Below are 27446 nucleotides of genomic sequence, written 5' to 3' on the forward strand. Positions count from 1 at the left end.
AAGAAGACAAATTTGTGTGACAGAAGAAAATTTGGCTCCAAATAAGAAATGTTTCTTATCCTAACAGGCAGTTGAGAAGTACCAGAGTAGGTAGCTTTGGGCTATTTAGTGAATTAAGACTGCATTGAGTCATCCTTCAGTGTGTGGGAAATTATTTATTTCTTATTTCAGAGGATTAAAGGACCTGGAGTTAGACACACCTTCCATTGAGAAACGATTCGCTTACAGTTTCCTTCAGCAGCTGATAAGATACGTGGATGAAGCCCATCAGTACATTCTGGAGTTTGGTATAGTACCTACTTATGTTTTTACTAAATATTTTAACTGATGAAATTTGCATTGAAAAAATTAAAAACAAATGTATAGTTTCCAAAAATATCCTTTTCTTAGAGTGTATGGTCTTTTTCTGAAGGACATTAATTATGTTTTTTGGAAGGTGTCAGTACAATGGCTATAATAGAACTTAGCATAGTAGACATTGATTTAACATCTTATCTGTGGGGTAGCCCTTTCAGACTTCATCTAGTCACTCCTGAGATATAGGTTTGAGACAAAAGGCTTTCAGCCTACCCATATGATAACTTAAATCCTTTGAATCATACCATCTTTAAGATTTGTAATATTACTATCACCAGTAGTAGTAGTAATATAACATTAATGAATATATCATTATCCAGAGTCTCAGAGAGCTAGAGCTGAAGTGAGGAATACAAACTATGTGTCCTGACTCTGCATATAAAGCAGTGAGAAAACTGCAATTTTTGCTCTGTGGTGATAGTCTATATTCTGCATATTTGTGTGCAGCAGGTGGCCACAAACCAACCCCTTCAGATCGATGAATTCAAACCTATAATTTTCTTATTCTCTGGAACCTTCCATCATATTCTGGAACCTCTTACTTACAACTCTGTATGACTCCAGCTGCCTACTGAACCTGGTGACCCCCTCTTCCTGGGACACCAGCTGGCCACTCCCTCAAAAAAACCTCGGCAGTATCATGTTTGCAGATGAGGAAATAGGCTGTCCACTCCTAGTTCTCAGAGGGTAACAGTAGAAGTAAACCTTCCTCTCTGATGGTGCTACACTAAGCTTCAGAGCTAATTACCCCCTAGTTTATACTTTTAAATAAATAAATAAATATAGACGTCCTTTCCATAAAATATAAATACAAATATCAATTCCACCATAATTCAACATCACTTCTAAATCATGTAATCCCCAATCAGCAAACCAGGCAAAATAAAAATGAAACCTGCCTCTCTGCCCATCAGTTCTCCTCCCTCACAATCCCCCCCCACACACACTTTTTCAAAAGCTTAGAAAAAATGAGCTCTTTCACGTGCCCTGCAGGCCATCCAATTCAGGCTATACCAAGAGCATGTGGGGAGGAGTGAACTCCAAAGCTATGGGTTCCTCACAGAGAACCAGCATCCACCTCTCATCTACACCAATGAGACTTTGGTTCAAGTGGCTCTGCTGTTCTCATCTGTGGAGTAAGGCAAGGGGAGAGAAGTGGTGTCTGTGGTCGATAAGTCCAAAGCCAAGCTGGGGGTCACAGCCAGATGTCAGGAGGTCATGACTCCCCTGCACCTTCCATCTTGCTAAACGTGAGAGGAATCCCAGCTAGGTGAGGGGGAGGCTCTGGGGAGTGGGGAAGGGCCCAGTATGAAAAAGGTTGTGAACCACATTCCTGAGTTATTTACAGTTTTATACGTGAAAATCAATACTTTACACTCTACTCAAAACCCCACAGGCAACTAGTGTAGCTCATGGAAGTTTGGATTCCTTGTGCTTATGCCAATGTATTCCATTAAACAAGCAAGCCACCACACTCGTGGCTAAATTCAGTTTCCACATGGTGTTAGTGTTCCAATTCAAGATTTCTCTAGTAACCACAAAGGACATAATGGGGCTTCACTTCTTAGTGTTGACTGTGAGGGAACCTCTGAGGATTTGCTAGCTACAGTATTGCACTATTTCTTCAGGGCTTTGCTTGCTTTACAGAGCCATATACCATACCTGACCGAGTTTGGCCAGTTTCTCTCCTTTCCACAATTACCTTGGAGATTAGGGAGGTGTATCAGCCCTATTTAGCAGTCATAGAACCCAGGCAAGATTCATTTGGGAGGCAATGGGAGAGGGAGGAGACATCAGGCCTGCATTGAAGACACCAGTAGAGAGTTCTCGGACTTGACTAGAGGGAATGAACTATTGGTGAGAAGGAGGGAGGGCTGGCCAGCTGGGATGAAGAACTTCCAATTTCCATTCAATGTAAACTCCCTCCTCCTTAATTCACAAAACACTGTGAATCTCAAACCCCGATTTAGTCCAAGTCGGTCAAGGTTCACTATCATCTGCTTTTAAAGGAGCAAATCAAACCAGGCACCTGCGCTGCCATGTAAATCCTACTGGCAGTGGAACATGTGCACAATGGCTGCTGAAACGTCCATGAGCATACGAAAGGAATGTCCTTTCTCCCCCTCATCCCACCCCAAGCATTTTCTGAGGCTGAACACAAGGCTTGAATGTTCAGCCCTGCATACATAACCCCAGAAATGTCATAAAAAGTGAGCTCAGCTCAGCATGCCTTTCCAGCAAGATGGAGTTATGCCAACAGGAAAATAAAGGTTTGACATCATTGAAGTAGAAAAAGAATTCATGCCAGTTTTTGCACAATGTAAGTGAAAGATGCACAGTGCATAAATAGTGACAGATTAGAGATGCACCTCTAAGGAATAGATTTCCATGAGTAGACAAGTAGAGAGAAGGAAATTTAATTTATGATTGGTAGTCTGGCATTGAGATTTAGGCTTTGTCTACACACAATATGGGCGATAGGAGTGTGAATTGCAGTGAACACTAGTGTGCTGTGCAGTAACTCCCCTGTGTGGACAATGTAGGCACAAACCTAGTTCATGATAATGTAGTCCTATTTAAACAGCACTAAGTTAATGCAAACTTGGTACCTTTTAGTTTGTGCCCATAGAGTCCACACAGAGGAGTTACAGTGCCGCAGGCTAGTGCACACTGCAATTCAGGCCCCCCGCAGTCTGAACTGCGGGGCTATATAGCCCTTAGAAACAGACCAGTCTGCTGATTTCCCATTGATTTCACTTTACCCATTTAGTTAACTGGGGTGAATTTGATCCTAGATAGAGGTTTCTGCACAAGTCTGTAGCGTGGGAGGGTGGAACAAGTTCCCCTGGTTTTGGGACGTCTATTCAGGAGAGCACATGTTGTATCCTCTTGTAGTGCATCCCCTCTGCACTCCCCTTGCTCACAGGAGCTCTAGGGCTATCTACCTGTCTAGATTAGGCACTTCAGTGGCCCCCATTACCATCGTAGATGAGTCCTTCACTGTCTTCAGCATTATTTTCACAACATGCCGGTGAGGTAGACCCCATTTTACAGATGGGGAACGGAGAGATTAAATGATTTGCCCAAAGTCACCCAGGAAGTCTGTGGCAGAGTAGAGAATTGAACCCAGGTCTCCCATGTCCCAGGTTAGTGCCCATCATCCATCCTCTTTGCATGAGCATTTTTCTTCAAATTTCCTGTCATTGACATACCACTAGCACACTTCCATCGGGGTAGTAACTGCTAGCATTTTAACTAGGGTGACCAGATGTCCCGATTTTATAGGGACAGTTCCGTTTTTTGGGACTTTTTCTTATATAGGCGCCTATTACCCCCCACCCCATGTCCCATTTTTTCACAGTTGCTATCTGGTCACCCTAATTTTAACTGCTGTGTTGTCTTAACCATGGTCAGAGTAGTCCTGGAGGCAGTGGCAGATTAATGATTTTGCCGCCCCTAGGCCCAGAAATAATTGCTGCCCCCCCAGCTCACTTCCGCTCCGATTCCGCCTCTGCCTCTTCCCCTGAGCTCGCCCCCAGGTCCTGCTTCTCCCCGCTCCCTGCCAGTGCTTGTGCGCGAAACAGCTTCGCGAAGGAGGGGGGAAGGGGGGAACGTGGTGCACTCAGGAGAGGAGGCAGAGCCAGGGCAGGGATTTGGGGAAGGGGACCATTAGGGACGGGGAACGAGGGCGGGGAAGGGGTCGAGTTGGGGCGGGGCCGGGGGTGGAGGGCACGAACCGGCACTGGGGGAAGCAGCCTCTGGCTGCTATTATAAATTTGCCGCCCCTGCAAATTTGCTGCCCTAGGCCTAGGCCTTGTCGGCCTAGGCGTTAATACGCCACTGCCTGGAGGACACAGTGGTTTAAAATACCAGAGGGTCCCAGGTACCTTGTCTACACTAGTGCTCCCATAATTTCTTCTCTCAGCTTATCTACACCACACTGTTTGGGGGAATCAGATGAAAAATGCCTAATTAGATAAGGTGTGGGAGGAATTGTGCTTCCACTGGGACAGTGAAGCTCTTCAATGCTCCCTATACAGGACAGATCCTATAAGATGCATTCCAACCCTGAATATGCGTGAAAGAGCACACTAATAAACTTTAAAAAAGTATGCAGTTTGTTCATATAACTTCTTACATTATCACAGGTTTTACTCCTGGTGCATGTAATTTGCCACACTGGTTGGGCAATATCAAAGCCCCGGTTAAATTTTTTCAACCTTCTGGACTGTTAAAGTGAGGAAGACTCTTACCTGCTCAGAGCCTTCTAAAACAGCATGTGTTTTATTCTGTGCAATGAACAGTTGTTGCTCATTTGATCATGGTAAATGTTTCAAACTCCTTGAAAAAAAGAATGATTTATTTCCCTTCCTCTTCGCAAAACAAATGGGGTGGAAAAAGTTACAGGTTTTTTGCTTCACTTGGACACGTGTCTAACACTAATTGCTTATCAGGATTTTGCAGATTGCAACAGATGTGTTTATCAAATGGTATCTGAGTTTCATTGTATTGTGGCAAGTGAAGTAAGTTTACTCTCCAGTGAGTACTTCTTAATTAATTGCATTCTTTAGACAGAAAATTCTTAACCATGCAATCAAAATCCAATAGTTTTGTAAATTACGGGGGAAAGCTGGTTTAATCATAATCTTTGTAGTTCATATATATAATTACTCTTTTGAGGTATTGAGCTTCCCTAATCTAACTTTAATTCTTTCTGTGGAATTCAGTTATGTGATTTGAGAGAGAGAGATTTTTCTCTCCTTTATTATTTTATTTCTTATGGTTTTTTTCTGTGCTTACACTCAGTATGCATCATACTGAGCACTGCTACTGAACAAGAGAACCACAACAGCAGGCCACGAGAACTGAGTGCTAGATCTGTGATTGAAACACAGAGTCAAATTTCCTTTCCTGCTACTCTTGTCCTAGGCACAGCCTTTCCACAGAAAAAGTCATGAAGTGGCTCCCAAGACAGGCTTTTATAATGGGGAAAAAGTTGGCTACATCAAGTAGGGGCCCCAAATTCTGGATGGGCTTTTTTGTATCAAATGAAGTCAATTAAAAGCTGCTCTGATTTCTTTTTTTGTTACTTTTAGCTTGATTTATATATGTTAGCAGGGCGTTACCAACTTTTTCAAAAATAAGAACACTGAGCCAGATTCTTGACTAGACATAGCTCCACTGGCTTCCAGGGATATACACCACCAGAGGTTTTGGCTCCTTATTTTTACCCCCCTTTTATAATGTATCTTATATCGGATGAAGCAGTCTTAAAATATATATGTAACTAATATATATTATCTGAAGCATATTAAAACCTAGCCCTAAAGAAGAGAATCAAATTACTTCCTCTGAAGTGTACATATTTAAAGTATAGAATAGCATGTAATTTTATTTATTCAGTATGCCTCTTAAACTCTTCCTACTCACAGATGGTGGCAGCAGAGGCAAAGGAGAACAGTTCCCTTATGAGCAAGAAATCAAGTTCTTTGCCAAAGTAGAGTATATCTTTGCTTATCCCTTTTCAGTGCAGAAACTGCTTGTTAAGAAGCATGTTTGTTCTTGTTATATTTGCATTGGTCTACATTAAATGTGAATTGAATTTTATCGTTATATTGTTGACAAATGAAAAGCTGCACAGCTTGAGCAGACTATCACATGAAATATATCTATGAAAAAATTACATTTTTCTCCTTAAATTCCCTGTATCTTCTTTCTTTACAGTATACAGCATATCATGCTAGGTATTCATAAGCTCCCCACGTTCTCCCTGTACTGGTTTAGCCCAGTTGTGAAGGAGGGTAGACTGTGTCTCTATTATGTAATCTTTAGACAGTTAATGTGAGCTATACTTGGAGAAAATACAGCTAGATATTTCCCAATGTCACCTTCCTGCTTTCTTTCCTTGTTTTAAAACTATCTTGACGTCTGGTTGTGCCAAAAAGGATTTATCTTTTATACATTAGGAAATTCTGCTTACACCTTTGGCACTCATAAGCTTGTCTGGTGTGTGCATATTCAAGGTGCCTTTTCAATCCATTAATGAATAATCAGACAGGTGTTGCAATATTCTCTGACCCTGATTCCCTAGCAGTAAATTATAGTCTTTGTACTATAAAGTGCTGTCACAAAATATGTCACCATCTGCAATTTCATCCACTGGGGAACTCATGTTGCTTTTTCCTTTCAAAATTATTCTCAAATGAAATAAGGTTTGGAATTTTTTATTTTTATTTTTTGAATCCATGCCTGGGTGATGGATCAGCCATAGGCACTGAACAGTAGGCTCTGTTCATGGGTTAAACTCCATTTGGTGGCATGGGAGGTTTTTGCAGGAGAAGGAGGAATGATGGGAAAAGATGTTTGTTGGGGAGAACAGTTAGTTTTGCTGGAGACTGAGTTTTGCGGGGAGCTGCTCTCAGGCTGGCTGCTGTTTTGATTAGATTTTTTTTAAGCTATGTCAAAGGCATCTGGAGTAATAATAGATATATTTTATTAGAAATATAAATAAATAACCTTTCCCCCTTCATATCCCTCCTAAAAATCCAGGAGGAAAGTAGAAATTCACTGTAGTTCATGTTTTTGGTTGACATCCTAAATACTTGTTTAAAAAGAAGGGGAATTTAAGGATAAACAGAATTTAAAGAGAAAAAAAATGTTACATGTTAAGAAATCCCTCTTGCCATGAAACTGTGATGTGAAATGAATATTATGAACTAGAGCACAAGAAGCCCTGAGTTGACCATGCCTGTTTTTCTCTGATGTATTTCAGGTTGTGCTCCCTTTAATTGATCAGTATTTCAAAAATCATCGGCTGTATTTCCTATCTGCAGCAAGCAGGCCTCTGAGCAGCGGGGGACATGCCTCTAACAAGGAGAAAGAAATGGTGACAAGGTACAAATAAATAAAGAACAATAGTTGATGTGTAGGCACGTTTTAGCTTAGTTAGGGGCGGTAAAGTAGCCTTATGGAAACACAAGTGATCTAATGTTTTTCATTTTCTTTCTTGTATTAAGATGATTCATTGGTGTTGGAAGGGAGAATTCACACACACAAAAGTCTGTGTGTGTTTCAGACTCTGAATCCAATACTACTTTTAAAAAGCAGTGGTTGTTATTCAGGTGGGCAGGAATCTAAATTTACTCATGTACAGTACAGACAAGTACTAAGACTGTGCAAAAATTGCTGTTCATGCAAAATTTCACAAATATGTTCAAGAACAAAATTTAACCATGGCAGATTGTGAGAACATATTCTCACCCTGCTCTGAGAAGAGTCAAGATGTTCTGTGTATAATTTGACTCACACCTTTTCTGGGACTTTCTTAATAATAGTAACACAACATAAGTCTCAGCCCAACCCTTCTCCCGAAGCTTGTCTCTTCTTAGGCTTTACCTCCAGATACCTGTTTGTCTTATGTAAACTCCTGCTAAATTGTCACTTCCACCTCCTCTAAACCAGAGGTCCCCAAACTGTGGGGCGCATGGAGGAATATCAGGGGGATGTGGCAGGCCCATGCCAGCCCCTACAGGGGGCAGGGAGGTAGCGCCACTAGCCCCTCCCAGCTCTGGTCTGGTCCCGCCCCCACCTGTGTCCCTGGCTCCCAGCCCTGTGCCTGACCCCATCTCCAGGCTCAGTGCGGCTCTGCTCCCATCCCCTCACTAGCTCTCAACCTCAGCCACTAGCTGCGGCTCAGTTCCTGGCCCAGGGCTGGGGCCGAGGCAAAGGCTGGAGTGAGGCTGGGAGTGGAGCTGCACCTGGCTGCAGTCCCCTTACCTCTGTCCACTGCCCCCCACCCCAGGGTGTGGATGGGGTGAGGGTGGGTGTGACCCTCAAAAGTTTGGGGACTGCTGCTCTAAACTAAGGGTGGAGTTAAAAAAGCGACACCAGTCACAATGAGTCAGCAGGAATCAGTCAGCATATCTAGCCACCATCTTGGCTGATGCCGGAGAACGGACTGGGGCTCTCCAGAGCTGCAAGCATGAGCTGCTACAGTTTGAGCCAAAGTTCACTAGGTAGGGCTTTCACAGACTGATGTTCTCTGCAGATCAGCACACACCCCCAGTAGGTGACCCAGATGTGGAGGGCTGACGTGTTTACATGAGGGCTATTCTCTGGTAGCCTTATTGAACATGACTCATAATAGCTGGCATATTAGAACAAACTAATGGCCCATTTATTCTGACATCTTGTTTCTAACATTGCTTTGTCTGGAGTCCTTCAAGGAATTTAAAAGACACCGTAACACATCTGACCAACCATCTATTACTAGCCTGCAAAATTAATTCTTGATGATGAATGTTCAAGGCTATAGGAACTCCATCTTACAGTCCTCTGCCATGAACCATCCTACTAACTGTCCAAAGATTTCAGAGGCCTTGAGAAAGGCAAGGTAAAACTCAAGAAGGGAAGGTTTAATTTCAATATTGAGCTTAGGAAGGGGTATGAGATTCACCAAAGCTGTTTTTTATTTCTTAATTGTTTTCAGTTTCCTTTGGACCCTGGCTTCATGTAGTTTTTTCCCAGGATGGAAAGACAGTTTGTCTTTTGAAACACCCAGCAAAACCTACGTTTTCTTTTTGGCAGTAAAGTAGACGAGTTTTGAATTGATAATGGCAATGTAGTGATTGTGTAGGCAAATCCAACAACCACCTGGTGCTCAGCAAACACACACGGCCTTGGACATTAAATCTTGATGTGTTAATTGAGTGAATGTGAGCCAAGACACTGAGGTTATCCCCAGCATTTTATATAAAGTACCATGGAATTATTAACTTCTACCTTATTAGTGACCAGAGTCTGATGGCATTGACTTTGATTTAATGTCTTCTCTGTTAAGACCAGCCTACTTAGCAAGACAGCCCCTCTTAGTACTGCAATTTTGTAGGATCGATTCTGGATATGAGCCCAAGTATCAGGCCCTTGGCTTTGTTGTCAGCTGGGTCATACTAGGCATGCTAGACATGCTTCATGAGCTCAATTCCACCCTCAACTATGTGAGCACAGCTTCTACTCAAGTTGATGAGTGTTGTGCTCATATACTGGCAGGAGGAATAGATTGACCTCTATTTAATGTGTTACTGTTTAAATCAAAACGAATTATATATGATAAGATACTTTTGAAAAACTATTCATAGTGGACTAAATGGGTCAGGGGCTGGATAATGGGACATATAGTGTCTTTCCCTTTGACATCAGTGGTTGGAATTAGGCCCAGGATGCTGGTGGCCAAAGTAAAATGAGATGATATTCTTAATACAGTTTCTATTGGACTACGGTCCTTGCCACAGAAAATTACACCACAGTAGACACCAATATACACCCAGAGTGATGTTCTACTAAAAGATGCAAAGGATTGAATTGGGCCATGAAGGGTGAACTACTCTCTCTGTGGAGATGGAGATGAAGGTTGAGTCAATGGTTGGGGGGCAGTGTGGGGAAGCTTGCACTGCTGTTCCCTTTTCTATGAATAAACATAAAACTTTATTACCCATTGCTCTCAACTGGGCACCATTCATCAGTGCTAAAATTAATTTAAACATGTTAAACAAAACCAGTGGTCATATCCATATTTTGTTTGATTTAACCACTTAAACTATTGTTTATTTAGTTCTAATCTTAAATCATTTAAGTTAAATGTTTTAATGGACAAGATTTCGTTTTAATTACCTAATCTATTAAATATGATGAAATCCAAATTGGACTAATTAAACATTTACCATCAGACATTTCTATTAATCTGATTTCCTAACATTTCCCCTGCAAATTTTCAAAGATATTTGAATAGCCCACTGACTGCATTTTAGTTTGTAACACTTCAATAATTATTTCCTTGTGGTTTTTCATATAGAACGCTTTTATATTACTTAGCTTTGCTTTCAGTTTTTTGTTTCTTTAATTAGAATATGTGCTTATTTAACCATGTTCGTTAAGGATATGCACTTTAAATCTCTTTCTTTAGTACTCTCAGTCCCACATTCTGCTCAGAGAATTTCTGCGTGACATCATGTTGCTTTTTCCTGCTCATATATCAGCTGTTATTTTTCTTTCTTCTCCCTTTTTTTTTCTTTTTTCCCCTTCTTCTCTTTATTTTTCTTTTGTCTTCAGCCTGTTCTGCAAACTTGGAGTTCTTGTCAGGCATAGGATTTCACTGTTTGGTAAGGAGACCGTTGACAAATACTAGCATGGCCATCACTTGGTTTACTTTGCCATTTTTACGCTGTGTTATGTACTGCCTTGTTGCATGTTGCATGGCTGAATGCATGGTCTTCATGGGCTACTAATGATCCTTTAGGTTGTTAGATCACAGCAGTTTTTAGATGGAGAAAAGAGCTTTTGTAGTAATAAAAAAAAGCGTGTGTAAATCTGATTAAGAGGAGATCGATTCTCAGGCTCATTGTCCTACCAAGGAACAGAATTCAAACAAGATCATTATAAAAGTATTTGCTGCTGTATACCTATTCAGTACTGGCCTGCTAAAGTCGAAACAGATTAGCATTTGCACATTTTTTTATCTCTGAAAGTCACTGAAGCAAAGTCTGTTGTGGGCTGAAATGCTTAGCTGATATTCCACGGAATTCTTCCATTCTCCCAAATGTGCTTAACTCTAGATCTGCATGTCTATCATGTTTCAGACATCACTTGACTATAAAAGTGGTCGGGTGAGTCCTTAATTTCTGCCTGGTGAAAATCACTTCATTGTCTATTCTACACCCATGGTACAATCATTCACTCTCTGCAGTCTTTTCTAACATCATGCCGATAGAAGGCTAGCTGAAAATCTGTCCCTATGTACATATCTTCTATAATGGGAGCAGTGAGGACTTCAGCATCCATCATTATCCGTTTGGATAATTATCTGGATGATTCCAATTTGATTAAAAAATATTGTTCTTAACCCAGTTCCCATATATTCCTTTCTATTTGAAGGGAAAATATCTGTTTGCTGCAGCACTGTGATATTCCAAAAGTTTATAAACCCTTCTTGTAATCAGTAAAATGAAAAAAAAATGGAAATTAGTTTGGCATCATGTTTTGAACTTTCAGACTTCTGGGATAAGCAAAGTGGACACAGTTCACCTGCTAATCATTTTACAAGACCATGAGAAAAACGAAATTACTTACATCTAGCAAGAGATGTTAAGAGTAACAAGAAGGGTTTCTTCAGGTATGTTGGCAACAAGAAGAAAATCAAGGAAAGTGTGGGCCCCTTACTGAATGAGGGAGGCAACCTAGTGACAGAGGATGTGGAAAAAGCTAATGTACTCAGTGCTTTTTTTGCCTCTGTCTTCACGAACAAGGTCAGCTCCCAGACTACTGCACTGGGCAGCACAGCATGGGAAGGAGGTGACCAGCCCTCTGTGGAGAAAGAAGTGGTTCGGGACTATTTAGAAAAGCTGGACGTGCACAAGTCCATGGGGCCGGATGCGTTGCATCCGAGAGTGCTAAAGGAGTTGGCGGATGTGATTGCAGAGCCATTGTCCATTATCTTTGAAAACTCATGGCGATCCGGGGAAGTCCCGGATGACTGGAAAAAGGCTAATGTAGTGCCCATCTTTAAAAAAGGGAAGAAGGAGGATTCTGGGAACTACAGGCCAGTCAGCCTCACCTCAGTCCCCGGAAAAATCATGGAGCAGGTCCTCAAGGAATCAATTCTGAAGCACTTAGAGGAGAGGAAAGTGATCAGGAACAGTCAGCATGGATTCACCAAGGGCAAGTCATGCCTGACTAATCTAATTGCCTTCTATGATGAGATAACTGGTTCTGTGGAAGAAGGGAAAGCAGTGGACGTGGTGTTCCTCGACTTTAGCAAAGCTTTTGACACAGTCTCCCACAGTATTCTTGTCAGCAAGTTAAAGAAGTATGGGCTGGATGAATGCACTATAAGTTGGGTAGAAAATTGGCTAGATTGTCGGGCTCAGTGGGTAGTGATCAATGGCTCCATGTCTAGTTGGCAGCCAGTATCAAGCGGAGTGTCCCAAGAGTCGGTCCTGGGGCCGGTTTTGTTCAATATCTTCATTAATGATCTGGAGGATGGTGTGGATTGCACCCTCAGCAAGTTTGCAGATGACACTAAACTAGGAGGAGTGGTAGATACGCTGGAGAGTAGGAATAGGATACAGAGGGACCTAGACAAATTGGAGGATTGGGCCAAAAGAAATCTGATGCGGTTCAACAAGGACAAGTGCAGAGTCCTGTACTTAGGACGGAAGAATCCAATGAACCGCTACAGACTAGGGACCGAATGGCTAGGCAGCAGTTCTGCAGAAAAGGACCTAGGGGTTACAGTGGACGAGAAGCTGGATATGAGTTAACAGCGTGCCCTTGTAGCCAAGAAGGCCAATGGCATTTTGGGATGTATAAGTAGGGGCATTGCCAGCAGATCGAGGGATGTGATTTTTCCCCTCTATTCGACATTGGTGAGGCCTCATCTGGAGTACTGTGTCCAGTTTTGGGCCCCACACTACAAGAAGGATGTGGATAAATTGGAGAGAGTCCAGCGGAGGGCAACAAAAATGATTAGGGGACTGGAACACATGACTTACGAGGAGAGGCTGAGGGAACTGGGATTGTTTAGTCTACAGAAGAGAAGAATGAGGGGAGATTTGATAGCTGCTTTCAACTACCTGAAAGGTGGTTCCAAAGAGGATGGATCTAGACTATTCTCCGTGGTAGCGGATGACAGGACAAGGGGTAATGGTCTCAAGTTGCAGTGGGGGAGGTTTAGGTTGGATATTAGGAAAAACTTTTCACTAGGAGGGTGGTGAAACACTGGAATGCGTTACGTAGGGAGGTGGTGGAATCTCCTTCCTTAGAAGTTTTTAAGGTCAGGCTTGACAAAGCCCTGGCTGGGATGATTTAATCGGGGATCGGTCCTGCTTTGAGCAGGGGGTTGGACTAGATGACCTCCTGAGGTCCCTTCCAACCCTGATATTCTATGATTCTATGCCCAAAATGTGAGAGATTGTTTCATCTTTTTGTGGCGTAATGTCAGTAAAGTGTAAAGTGTGTCACACAACTGCTCTTCATGTATGGTAGGCTGCTTTTCCACAGAATGTTACAACCTCTGTTGGTTTATTTTGGTGCTTACCAAGTCAGTCACAGTTAGCATGATTTGACAGATTGTCCAGCTTAGTATTCTATTATTTTACATTTTGGGGAAATATTTTCAGGAGTAGTCTTTCATGGATTAATCTCTTGGATTATTTTTGTAGGATTGATAATGGGCAAACTGTAAAAACTGAGATTGTGAACTTCATATAAGGTCTGTGATGCTAGACGGAGGACAGTTTGCATTGTACATCCCAGCTCAACCAGCCTCCATTTGTGGATTGTGTGGAGAGGGCTTTGCTGGATCTATGTGATGGAGGGTATAGGTGCCACAGAAGCAGCTGAGCCTAACTACTGTGGGTGCATCTTCATTAGGAAAAACAGTTGGTTCTTAATCTGCGTTAGCTAACATATGGTAAATACCACAAAGTAAAATCCTCATGACTATATAGGGCAGTTTGTAGTTTTCATGTGTATTAAAAGGTTGAAATAAAGACTGGAGGAGCCTAGAGTTTCACCTTGAACTGCTAACTCATGAGAAAACGACAAACTGCCTTCTCTTCACTAGAATTTATGTTAGCTAACTTCAGTTAAGAACTCACGTTTTTTTCTAGTGAAGACAAGACCTGTCTGGAAGAGGAAGAGCTCCACATGCAGATCTAGGGGTTATAGTCAGGTCCTAGGAATTTACTTGGCTTCTTATGTGTTTTGGAATGTGTGTTTGAATGAACAAAACAAGCTTAATTGTAGCCTCAGTATGGGACTTGCTACTAGCTGGACATTAACTACATGTACTGTAGTGGTGTCCCTGAACCTCCAACTGCTAGAAGCTGGGACTGGATAGCAGGGAATGGAGCACTCGATAAATTGCCCTGTTCTGTTCACTCCCTCCGAAGCATCTGGCACCAAGCACTGTCTGAAAACAAGATACTGGGCTAGATGGACCATTGGTCTGACCCAGTATGTCCGTTCTTATGAGTGGTATGGGATCTGTACACTACTCCCAAAGATAGATTAGCATATTGTGTATAGTAAAAGGAAAGACATTTGTAAAAGCTGTGTTGCCTTAATTTTGAGGAGAGTGCCACACAAAATCAGAAGCTAAGCATGATGGTTTGCCATACAGAAGAGCCTGAAGTGTGTTAACCACACTGGATTACTGTGACTGGATGCCTGGATGGACCACACTGAGAATGCCAGACTCAGGGCAGACTGCAAGAAATAGGACAGACAATCCCCCAAACTGGTATTTTATGCTATAATTAGACCTACCAAAGAGCTTCTGCAGTAGCACACTGGTTAACAAGAAGTCAAACACGGTCCCCTTTAGGCATTCCAGCCCTTGGCTCCCATCTAGACAGTCTAGTGTAATATAGTGATAGGTTCCTGAAAACCCTATTAATCATACTTAAAGTTCTACCAATCCCAAAGGATCAGGCACTTACCCTCAGGCCAAAATGTACTTCAGATCTTACCCAAATAGCCCACTGGCGGCCAATCCTTTGTAAACTAACTAAAGACTTATTAATAAAAGAAAAGAAGGGAGTTATTAAATGGTTAAGGAATCATATACATACAAGTGATTTTAAGTGTTCATATAACTTCACTGCTGTGATCCTGATCCATCTGCTGGCTTGCAAAAGTCTCTCTGGAATTATTCTAAAAGGTTAGAATCCAAATGCAGTTTAGATATAGAGTCTGCTAGAGTCTTTCCATGCCTTTTCCAGAGTATTCCATGTAACTACTTGGAAGATCTCAGTCCCACAGATTAAACTTTCCCTGTTCAAAGTTTAGCTGACTAGAGATGAAAGGATCAGGCCTGAGGTTTCTCTTTATAGCTGAAGCAGGTTTTTCAAGTGCTTTGAGCACAGCATGTGACTGAGGTTTCTTCTTTGTTGAGAGCACACTGTCCCATCACTTTGAAGTTAACATTCTATTTGCGGTGCATACACAGGTAATCTAGTTATATTGATTAATGTAAGGTGAATGCCGATCATAGATTATATCCTGGATAAATAAGATGAAGACAATATATGTAATATTGTTAATTTCATGCAGTGTCTCACATCTTTGATCTTAAGGTCTACTGAACACAGTTGCACACATAATGTAAAAGCAATTAAGACATGAAAAGAATAAGCATCTACAAGCTAATTGGGTTACATTGTTAAACTTCTTTCAGGATACAGGTAAACACAGACTTAGCATCTACCCTTGATTTCTATTACTGCAAATGAATGGGTTAATGATTGCTGGTCTAATACATCTCTTTGAAATTCACATACAAGTGAATTGTCCTGATTAGGGTGACCAGAAGTCCCGATTTTTATAGGGACAGTCCCAATTTTGGGGGCTTTTTCTTATATAGGCACCTATTATCCCTCACCCCCGTCCCGATTTTTTATACTTGCTATCTGGCCACCCTAATCCTGATATAATTGTAATGCCTCATTAAGTTGTTATGGGTCATACACAGGTTGGCTGGTCTGCCAGTGTCACAATTACTAATATTTTTGTTAAGGTTATTCTTCAGCATGGACTTATTATATGCTGATTATTGGATAACTGAGGTTTAACACGGATAATTTACTGTTTGAGAGCTGTATTTGTGCACTCAGGAGAGTACTTTCATTATTATTAATGGGTTGAATTTTCCACAAATTATTTGCAGTGGAATGAGCCTTTGAAATTATATTTTCCTCATTTAAAATTTTTTTTCTATGAATAGTTTAATTTACTTTTCAATATTGTTTAACTGTGGTATGAGATGCTTTCTCTTTATCTTCAGAGCTATCAGTGTATCAGCCCAATTCTTTATTCTCACTATTAATGACAAAGTGACATACAGTCTGAAACAAATGTTAGCCATGCTGCTAACTGACCAGATTTATCCCATTCACTTTCATGAACAGAGAGGATATTACTCAGGAGGAAAACTCTGTGGTGTTATAAAGGGGGAGGAGATGCTGTTTCTGCCTGATTGTTTGCTCCTTCCTGGGAACCGGCACAAATCCCTCCATTAAGGCATCCTGGAGATGAGTATCCATGGGATTTTGAGTGCAGGGTGTTAACAGTGAATTTAATCACCAACATCAGTTCCTGAAGTATCTAGGATTTTTTCCTCAAGGTCTCCCATCCAAGTGCTGATTAAACCCAATCATTTTGCTTATGAGATCTGTTGTGATTGTAGCCCAGGGCTGAACAATCATTCAGATACCTAGTGATCACACTAACTTCTAGGATGCTTTTAGCCTGAGCTCTTTTAGTGAAAATGTTTTTGCACTTGCAATTTTTATTGTTCCTTTAGCAGTTACTTATGTATACAGTTCCTTTAAGGTCTAGTGGTTTCTTAGCTTTGATTTGTACCCTGTTGTTTTAAAGTGTTTTATAATGGAAAGGCTATGTTATGGATTAGAAGAATGTGTTCTGCATTAGGCTCTAGTATTGTGCTCTGGCTACAGGTCTGTTTGGGCAGACCTGCCACAGTTGTGTTACTGCTGTAGAACTTTGTGTCGCATCAGTAGAATTCACTTAATTAGAAACTCCTAATTTCAGGTATTTGTAACTCATTTAAAAAAAAATCATGGTGATCTGAAATTTGATATGTGGTCTCAGCCTAGAAGCAAAATAGTCTCCCCACATTTTGAAATAAAAAAAGATTGGTCTAGTCTTTATTAATTTAGTAGCATATATACATAAATTAAAAGCGAGGGCACCCCAATTGCTTTTTGTGCTTGTATATGTTGAAAACAGAGTGGAAACAACTAAATGCTCTAAGTCTAAAGAAATGCAAAGCCCAGAATTCTCACTGTCCCTGCTCCTATGTTTGAGAAGCAAATAGTGCTGTGAAGATGATGGGCCAAATTCACCAATACAAGTAAGAGCATAATTTTTCCTGACATACCTAGGGCAGACAATCCAGGAGGAAAGGAGCATACATACTAATCCACAAAGTTCTCTCATGTATAATGGGTCTCCCAATCACTGGCAGTAGTTTTACTATAACTTTGAGCGTAATAAGTACTGAGTTATTTTGAATACTTTTCTCCAAATTTAGGTCCAAACAAAACATATATGTGAAGTTCAAAAATGTTTAGTTTGCTTTTTACAGTATTAGCAATTCAATTTTCCTTAGCTACATCCAGAATCAGAACCTGGGCTTTGAAAATACCTCATGAAAGTTTCTTCTCAGAATGTTTCCAGGCAAAACAAAATAAGGAAGTACTGGAAATCTCATAATGGACCTCATTCTTGCAAAATTTCCAGGCACATTTCCAGACCAAAGAGGTTCAGATAAGCATCTGAACTTTGGATGCTTTTCCAAATATCTCAAATATTTGAAGTTAAAAAGTCGGTAGACATTGGTGATGCTATGGTCTATTTGGGAAAGCATAGTTGTGGAGGAAGGCTGTACCCTTCAGTTGCTGCTGTGCTAATTTACATGAGGAAGGTTATAGGAGTGGAACTGAAGCACATACACCACAATCCTCCAAAAATATGTTCTGCTTACCATTAGGAATAGGAAAAGATGTCAAAAGATGTTAATACGGATCTTGTGATTTTTAGTTCTCTCCACAATTGCTAAGCTTTCTTTAAAAAGAAAAAAAAAGTCACCCCTTTCTGTTGCAAAAATATAGCTATCATAGACTATGTCTACACTAGATGTCTTTCTCAAAAATATATGGCCCCACAAGTAATAGGAACAGTGGAAGTGCTAGTGTAGAAAGATCATCAGTGTTCTAACTACTGTTGTCGTCTAAACATGTTTAATACATGTTGGGCAGAGGTTTCCAAATGAATTGTGATTATATTACAATAACTAAATGAAGAGTAGTGAATTAAGGTTGGTTTTTCTACCTAAGTCCCAGTTCCCGCAAAGACTTGTGCACGTGAATGGTCCCACTGAAGCTAAATTAATCCTGTTAAAACACTTTTTTCAGGAAGGGCCTTAATTTAGAATTTTTGGAATTTTTAAACTTTCTTTAATTTCTCAATCTTTTAATATTACTTCAGTAAAAGTCTGATATGTCCCAGTGAAGTTTTATCCTATTTTTACTGTCAGAAAGAAAGCACGCGCACACAACTCGTGTGGGGGTAGTCTTAAAAATTGGCTAGTTTTCAGCATGTTTAGACTACAGTAGGCTCCACCCTACTGACCCTCACTATAGAGACTAGCTGACCCTGGTAAAGCACAGGACTCTTGCTGTGAATGTAAATAAGAGAATGTATCAACCAGTTCCTGCTGTGAAATTATGAGTAAGGCTACGATTTTTTTCACGGTTATTTTTAGTAAACCAGGTCACGGGCAATAAACAAAAATTCATGGAGCCCGTGACTTGTCCATTACTTTACTACAAATAACTGGGGGCAGGGCTAGGTAGGGGGAAGGAGTGGAGTCCCATGCCGGGGGGACTGACAGGCCAAGCCCCCCACCATGTGGCCTCAGCAGAGGGCACAGCCATGGGGGGCGCACAGCCCCTGCTCCAGAGCTGGCCCAGCTGTGGGACAGGGGTGAGTGACTCCCACTGCAGCCCCCACCAAGCCCCAGCATGGGGGCACATGACACTGGGAAGCCACAAGGGGCGCATGCGCCCCAAGCTGTAGCCCTGGCGAAAGCCGTGGGGCTAGGGTGCACTGCTACGGCTGCAGCCCCGCCAGCCTGGGATGCCGTGGGACCAGGGCACGTGTCCCCTACCAAGTCCAGGACGCCGTGGGGCTGGGGTGGGTGTATGGCCCCAGCTGCAGCCCTGCCAAGCCTGGGACACCATGGGGCCGGGGCCCGCAGCCCGCGCCAAGTCCAGGACGCCATGGGGATGGGGTGCACAGCCTGGCTGCAGCCGCTGGCGGAAGCCCTGGGGCAGGCCCAGCTGCAGTCCCACCAAGCCTGGGACATTGTGGGGCTGGGGCGCACAGCCCCGGGACACCATGGGGCTGGGGCGCATGGCCCGTACCAAGCCTGTGCCAAGCCTGGGATGCCACAGGGTTGTGGTGCACGGCCTGGCTGCCGCCCCCCGAAGCCCGGGACACCACAGGCCTGTGGCCCATGGCCCCCGCCAAGCCCAGGACACATTGGGGCTGGGGAGCATGGCCTGGCTGCAGCCGCTGGCGGAAGCTGTGGGGCTGGGGTGCACGGGTCTGGCTCCCACCAAGCTCGGGACGCGTCGGGGATGGGGCACACGTCCCTGGCTGCAACCCCCAGTGGAAGTTGCCGGTCTCGGGCTCTGGCTACAGTCCCTGGCCCCTGCTGCAGCCCCCCCGGAGGAAGCAGCAGGGCTGGGGCTTGCAGGGTCCTGGTTCCAGCCAGCCCCAGTTGCAGGGCAGGGGCGCACAGTCCCCACTCTTCCTCCTGAAGCCCTAGAAGTCACTGAGGTCCAGTAAAGTCATGGATCTTTGTGATCTCTGTGAGTAAATCGTAGCCTTAATTATGAGTAATGTAAAGAAGCCCTCCCGAATGCCACCATTGCGTCTAGTTCTCTATGGTCTGCCTTTTGAAAATCTCTATTTCACTAAAAAACATAATTTTTCATTGTAGGTACAAATCAATGTTTAAAAACATACTACTACTCAATTGTTGGTTCCTGAAGACCAAGTAATTTTAGAAGTGTAGAAAGGAAAGAGAGAGAGAAATCCATCTTTGTAAACAGGTGGGGGAATTAACTCTAAAACAGTGAAATAATATATAGAGATCATGTATGTATGGCCAAATTCTGCCCTGTGTGTTAACTAATGAGACTCCTTATTTTAGTGGATGATATCCATTTATGCCAATGTCTGAATTTGTGCTTGATACTTCATCATAAGAAAGTTTATTGTAGAGCATTAGGTGGAGAACTGCAAGAATTGTGAGAAGTATTTGTGTTGCTTTTCAGAAAGATATATCTGATTTCAAAGATCCCGTAGTAGATAACTACATAGCTTAGCTGTTATGTTCAGGGTCTAACATCTTTGTCATCTTATATGAATGCTTGTTTCTTGTATCAGTGAGGCAGCACCAAACTGAGAGCATTAGATAACCTTTGTTACCTGAGAGAAAGAAAATAAATGCTCAGATAAACTGGAATCAATTAAAGTGAAATTTTCAACAACTTAAATGAAATACAAATAGTACACTGCAGCTCTAATTAACATCACATCTAAGTGCTTCATGAGTGCCTCAGATGTTTGAGGGAGAGATGCTTTGAGTGCCTCAGCTATTTGATCAGAGATGCTTTATTGTCTGTGTAAATAAAGTTAATGCAACAAACTGCATGTTTTTAACTTGACTGTTAAAATCACGCAGAAGCTGAATTGTGCCCCTGCTGTGTCATTTACTGCTTCTTTGAAAATGACAAAAGTTAACAAAAATAGGAATGCTTTAATGCAAACTCATTTTAATTGGTGGATCATTTTGCTTCCTGTTTAGGAAATGATGCAACATCAATAGTCAACTGTCTTCATATACTTGGCCAGACTTTGGATGCAAGGTAATGCTGAATACATTTTCTAAAGTATACAAAAATCACTTAAAACTGATGTACAGAAGGATTTGGGGGCTGATTATCTGTACATGGCTACAGAATTTCTAAAATAAAAAAGGGTTGTCCTGCTGAAATAGTTCCTATACTGAATGTTGTTTCTTTATTGTTCTTGATAACCCAAGGGTTTGATAATACAACATAGACCTTTTCATCTCTAGCTTACTGTTCCAACTCCAGGCCAGTTCAGTAGTGACCAAAAACCGCTGGCTATTTATGGGTTTTGTCTCGAGTGAATAAGTGTCTCAAAAACTGTCATAACTATTGGAAATAAATTACTGTTTTGCTTACAACCTCATGATCAGAGAAGTCAAGAATTGAATTGGCATAGAGTGAGGCATGCTTTCACTCTTTGAGTATGTTTTTACTGCTGAGCTAACTCGGGTGATTATTTGAGATTTGCCCTTAACCTGTCCACGCACAAAAAGTCTGACCTGAGTTTAGTGGTGTTTTTAGCCCAGGCTAGCTGACTCAGCTGGGTCTATAGGCTAAAGTGTGGCTGTTGCATTTGTTCAAGCCAGTAAAGTGCCCACTCAACCACTCAAGTGCTGATAGTCCTCGGATGCCCTCCTCACAGTTCCCCCGACATGTCCAGAAGCACAGACAAGTTCTCCCACAATTCTCTAGGTAGAAGAATCACAGAGCCGCTCACACCAGCGCTAAGAACCATGGCATGTGCCTCCCCAGAAGGCCTGGTGACACATGGGTGAGTGCAGTAGCAGTGAGGATATAGTGACTTGAGTATGGCTTTGCAGTATGGCTGCCCACACCTAGGCTAGGTTAACTCAGGTGCCAGTCACCCAAGTTAACTCTTCAGTGAAGGCATACCCATAGAAAGGTCCTCCAGGTCAGGATTGAGGCACATTTATATAGCTATATATGGAAGCTTGCATTGCTGCCACCCATGCAGTACATATTCTGTGAATAAAATAGGTTACTTTAGTCTCCTGGGCTGTCAATCTAGCATTTTTCACCTGGGCTGAGTTCTCTCACACAATCACAATGAAAACTCTGTGAAATTGTACTTTGCTATGAATAGAGGACCTCTACAGTCAACTCAGCTAGCCTTGTGTTTCTGTTTGAGGACAGTGACACTGAATTACAATATTGCATACAAGTGATTGTAGTTATATGACCAGCATGTTCATGTTGCTCTTTTTCTACTACAGATTTTAACTGTGGCTTTCAGAAAACCCATTCTGATTTTTAAAATTGCTGAAGCAAAATCTGGGTATGGGTAGCATTTTGGCTTGCAGCTTCAAACAACCATAAGCTTTCTATTTTGATGATTTAGCAGGCTTCCTTGTTCCTTGTTTTTATGAAACATTTAAGCCCTTTCCTTAAGAAGCCGTGTCAATGTAAAATGAATTGAAATCCCTTCTGGTCTGCAGAGTGACGCTCTGACACTGCTTTTCAATTGGAACATGCTTGCTTGAATTGCTTTCTTTTGGGAAAGAAGATTTTACCCAATAGGAAGGTTTTCCCAAGATAGTGTATCTTTTTTTTTATATCAGTCAGGAATAGACTTTGTTTTGTGCTTTCTCTAACAGAATATGATCTTTAATTCTTTTATATGTAATGCACAGGACTGTGATGAAGACTGGTCTGGAGTCTGTTAAAATGGCATTGAGAGCATTTTTGGATAATGCCGCAGAAGATCTGGAGAAGACAATGGAAAATCTTAAGCAAGGCCAGTTTACACACACAAGAAATCAGCCAAAAGGAGTGACACAAATCATTAACTACACCACAGTGGCTCTCCTGCCAGTGCTCTCTTCATTATTTGAACACATTGGACAGCATCAGTTTGGAGAAGACCTAATATGTATGTATTATTTAGAAATGCCAGGCAGCTAATTATCTTTCTTGTTTTGTACTGAGGGTTATTACAGATTGGCTTCTAATATATGAGGACAAATCCTGACAAAACTCTGCCAAAATTTTCACTGATTTAAATGAGAATTTGTCGTAAGCTTAGAATAAGGTATGCAGGTTTTATCCCATTGTGTACAAATTTGGGAAGGTGTGTGGATTTGTGGTTAGAAGATAGGATTAGAAATCTGGATTATATTTCTGGCCCTGCCATAGACTTGCTATGTGATCTGGCATAAATCATGGAGTCTCACTCTGCAGCAGTTTATCCATCTGTAAAATGGGAATAATAATGTTTATCACACAGGCGTGTTGCAAACTTAATTTTTGTATAGAACTTTGAAGTTCTCTGATGATATCTGTTGTAATGCAACCTCATTCATTCAAACTTTTCAAGCAAGGTTATGTCACCTGACTTTAGCTACAAACATGACCTTGTTTCAATTGATGGGGTGTCAAATGGGTGCATGAGGCAGAACAGGAGGAACTGCTGAAGACATCTGCAAGGGTCTGATGTGGGGAGGTACTTCTGAAGCTCCTTTTCTGTGGAGTGTAGCAGCACAGTTGATGTAGAGCGTACATTTTGTAATTCACCTCATTTTGGAGAGACTAAAGCTGTTTTCTCACAGTGCCTCTTACAGTCCACAAAGCAGAGTTTCAGTCTTGTACTGTTTAGAAGCCCCATGGGAATTCTAATAGCCAGCTCCCCTTCTATTGTGGGCAGCAATTCTCCATTTCTGAGCTGGCCAGCTTCGAAGAAGGAGTCCACTCAGGGAGGATCTAGAAAAAGATCAGACTCAGTCATCTGCATTTTCTATGTCTGAGAAAATATAAAATAGCTCTGTGGAAAATGGTTTTCTGAGATTTATAATTTGACTGGGTGATGCTATACTATAATTTTTATGTCTTTATAAATGATGGCTAAAGACATTTAATTGCAGTGTCTAATTAACATAATCCAAAACTAAAAAGCTGTGGGACTATATCCCATCTATAGAATATCAGGAGTATCCTTCTACTCCTTTTTGTTTTCTGATCCCGATAGAATTTCATCAGTAGCCTCTGATACTTTATTACTTACAAGATTTTAATCACCTATTCTATCTGATTGTTATTCAGTTATTATAAACCCACTAATAGTATGAATTGTTGGTTAATTTAAACTGTGCTTACCTATTTTATGTAATGCACACAAGCACCACTTCTCTTCACATTGTGTTTTAGGAATAACAGCCATTTCGCTGTGGAGGAGATAGCCCTCCTTGTCATCCCAGTTTGTGTATTTTTTCCCTCAGCTGGGCAGTTACTTCTTAGTGCTGGGCAGTTTTACCTGTTGTTAATAAATTTTGAAAAAGTGTTTTATTCAGATATGACAGTTATTGGCTTTAGAAGAGACCCTCTGGAGTGGCTCGTAAGTGGGAGGAGTTAGCTAGAATGTCAGCCCAGCCAATCAAAAATATCTGCCTCTGCCTCATACTGTGTGAGGGACTGAAAAACCATCTCTACTGTTTTTCTCTCCAATTTGATCAATTCAGTTTTTTACAGCTGCACATAGAAAAACAGTGTTGGTCTTTACACTAGAATGCATAATGTGATGATTGTTATTCCTGAAAACAAGCAATGAACAGAAAAGTTGTTGTGGGGATCAGGTGTTTTGGTTCCCTTGCCTGACTAATGAATACATCATTTAGATGCTATTTACCTGTAGCTTTGTCTAAAAATGAGATACTATCATTAATCATTAAATATAATTTACAAAATTAAAAATCTGTTCCGCAAGAGTATTTTTCTACTGTTGTATATTTTACAAAGCATAATGCATTCTTAAATTGGTTAGTTCTCTGACTATATTTTCCTTTTACTCATTTAACACTTTAGATAGTTGCTGTGAGAATTCCCTGCTTTTAAAGCACTGCTAGCAATTGGAAAAGATTCAGTACACTGTAGTGCATAGGTTATTTAATAAATCAAGTCTCAGCTTCTATAACTATGCATTATCCTAACAAAGATGGTTTGCCATTTTTCACAGCAAAATAGAGAGCGTTTATGGTACATTAAATATGATATTGTTCTCAGTATATGCTTTCTATTGAATTAAGTGGCGTTTTTTCATAAAAAGCTATGTCAGCATCCGGCCATAGGACTACTTTTTGGATTTACACAGTGATTTCTATAGTTGGTGTTTGGTAGCTTGAACTCATTAGTATGCAGGTTGTCAAGTCAAATATAATTAGATTGTCTCTATATTTTAAACCCACTATGTAGACTAAAATGGAATGCATTTTTTTTTACTTCTTCCTTGTCCCTTTCCCTTAGTGGAAGATGTTCAGGTCTCTTGTTACAGAATATTGGCCAGCTTGTACTCTCTAGGAACCAGCAAGAGTATCTATGTGGAGCGGTAAGATGAAAAATCATGTACATAATTGTAATCTTCATATACACACTTAGTCGTATAAGTAGTCACCACACGTGTTCTTTGTTAGAATGTTTTCTCAGGTGGAAGCTTTAATAAAGCACAAAAAGGAGTGTAGAGAGAAGTTGTGGGTGAGGCAGGGCAAAATCAAGTACCCCTTAATAGAAAAGAGAGTTGTGATAATAATAAGAATACTGGATTTAGTATAATAAATTTTAAATATTCGCATATAACTATGTAAAAAGATAGTCTTCAATTAAAACCGAAGAGGTTCTTATTCTAAAATATATTTCATGCTTGCATTGGGACTGCAGGATCTGACTTTTTTGTATAATACAAGCAGCATTAATTACAAGGAGAACTTAGAGAATTTTATGAGTTTTAGAAGGGGAAATTGTAAATTTTCATTTCAATTATTGTTAAAATTGTTCCTTGTAGATTGATTAACTGCACTGTACTTTATGGTTATCCCTCATTTATCTTTGTTCGTGACTGATGTTAAAAACTTACCTTTGTTCTACAGAAACGTGGTGTTTTTACATTTTGTAAATAAAATATTATCTATTCGTTTTGCAATTTCATTCTAATGGGTAAGACACCCAGTCAGAATTACTGAATTTTGTTCATTCATGATTCTATTAACAAATCAAATGAAAAAATCATAATGCATCAAAAATGTATTTCTTGCATTTGTCCTTCAAGTAGAGGTGGATCTGAGCTATACAATTCAAGACTCTTGAATCAGGTGTGGATGGACTCATTCTCAAAAAATCACTGTTGAAAACAATCAGTGATTCTACAGAATCAGTCAGACAGGCCATAAAGCAAGGCAGAGAGAGAACTTTATTCATAACCGTTTGTACTTTCATCAAAACACTAATTAAACTTTACAACACTCTGCAACATCCCAGCAGGTTTAATTATCTACAGAACGGGTGGGCAAACTTGTTGGGCTGAGGGCCACATCTGCGTGGGGAAATTGTATGCAGGGCCGGGGCAGGGGGCTGGGGTGCGGGAGGGAGTGCGGGGTGTGGGGGAAAGTGCGGTGTGCAGGAACGGGCTCAGGGCAAGGGATTGGGGCAGAGGAGGGGTGCAGGACGGGTGCAGGATTTTACAGGGGGCTCAGGGCAGGGAGTTGGGAGGCGGGGTGCAGCAGGGGTTTGGGCTCTGGCCTGGTGCCGCTTACCTAAAGCAGCTCCGGGGTGGCAGCGGCACTCACCATGGCCAGGACAGGCTCCCTGCCTGCCTGCCCTGGCCCCACACCACGCCTTCTGCCTGCTCCCAGACCACAGGGACATGGTGCTGGCTGCTTCTGAGAGCGGCACGGGGCCTGCGGCATGACGGGGGGCAATCCTGCCGGCCGGATCCAAAGCCCTGAGGGGCCGGATCTGGCCCGCGGGCCTTAGTTTGCCCACCCCGATCTGCAGTCTGCAGAGGGGGAAACTGACAAATAGGGGAGATCAAGTGACTTGCTCAAGGTCACAGCAAAGCAGTAGCAGACCCAGAATAGCACTGAGGAGTGTAACGACCACTTCCTTGCCAGGGTGTCTGTTTCTCTACCCCTTTCCATTAATTCTCATAGCTTGTATACGGGTAGGGTTGCCAACTTTCAAATCGCACAAAACCAAACACCTGTACCTCGCCCCTGCCCTTCTCTGAGACCCCACTCATGCCTCCTCCTTCTCCAAGGCCCTGTCCCCACTCACTCCATCCCCCTTCCCTCTGTTGCTCGCTCTCCCACACCCTTACTCACTTTCACTGGACTAGGGCAAGGGTGTGGGAGGGGGTGCGGGCTCCATCTGGAGGGTGTGATCTGGGATGGGACCGGAGATGAGGGGTTTGAGGTCCAGGACAGGGCTCAGTACTGGGGCAGAGGTTTGCGGTGTGAGAGGCAGTGCAGGGTGCGGGCTCTGGGAGGGATTTAGGGTGCAGGAGGGGGTTATGATATAGGGCAGGGGGCTGGGGTGTGGGAAGGGGTCCTGACCTGGGCATAGGGGCAGCAAGGCAGCTGTGCATGGTGCATGCTGCCCACACCCACAGGTGCTGCCCCTGCAGCTCCTATTGGCCACGGTTCTTCACCAATGGGATCTGAGGAGCCAGCACTTGGGGCAATGGCAGTGCGTGGAGCTTCCTTGATCGCCCCTGCGCCTAGAGGCTGCAGGGACATGTTGGCCGCTTCCGGTAGCCACGCGGAGCCAGGGCAGGCAGGGAGCCTGCCTTAGTCCCGCTGCGCTGCCGAC

The 27446-nt window shown here is 42.1% G+C and overlaps 1 protein-coding gene across 2 annotated transcripts in view; it reads left to right on the plus strand.

The window, feature by feature from the left end:
- The window catches only part of RYR2 (ryanodine receptor 2), a 699456-nt gene that overhangs the window by 503643 nt on the left and 168367 nt on the right, over window positions 1-27446 (plus strand). For both annotated transcript variants that reach the window (XM_043544343.1, XM_043544344.1), the window contains 7 exons: window positions 172-287; window positions 5790-5854; window positions 7130-7251; window positions 10465-10514; window positions 20810-20870; window positions 22508-22746; window positions 25110-25191. In XM_043544343.1, the coding sequence (XP_043400278.1) occupies window positions 172-287; window positions 5790-5854; window positions 7130-7251; window positions 10465-10514; window positions 20810-20870; window positions 22508-22746; window positions 25110-25191 (735 nt within the window). The remainder of the gene's footprint in view (window positions 1-171; window positions 288-5789; window positions 5855-7129; window positions 7252-10464; window positions 10515-20809; window positions 20871-22507; window positions 22747-25109; window positions 25192-27446) is intronic.

Source organism: Chelonia mydas, chromosome 3 (genome assembly GCF_015237465.2).
Source record: "Chelonia mydas isolate rCheMyd1 chromosome 3, rCheMyd1.pri.v2, whole genome shotgun sequence".
Lineage (NCBI taxonomy): Eukaryota > Metazoa > Chordata > Testudines > Cheloniidae > Chelonia > Chelonia mydas.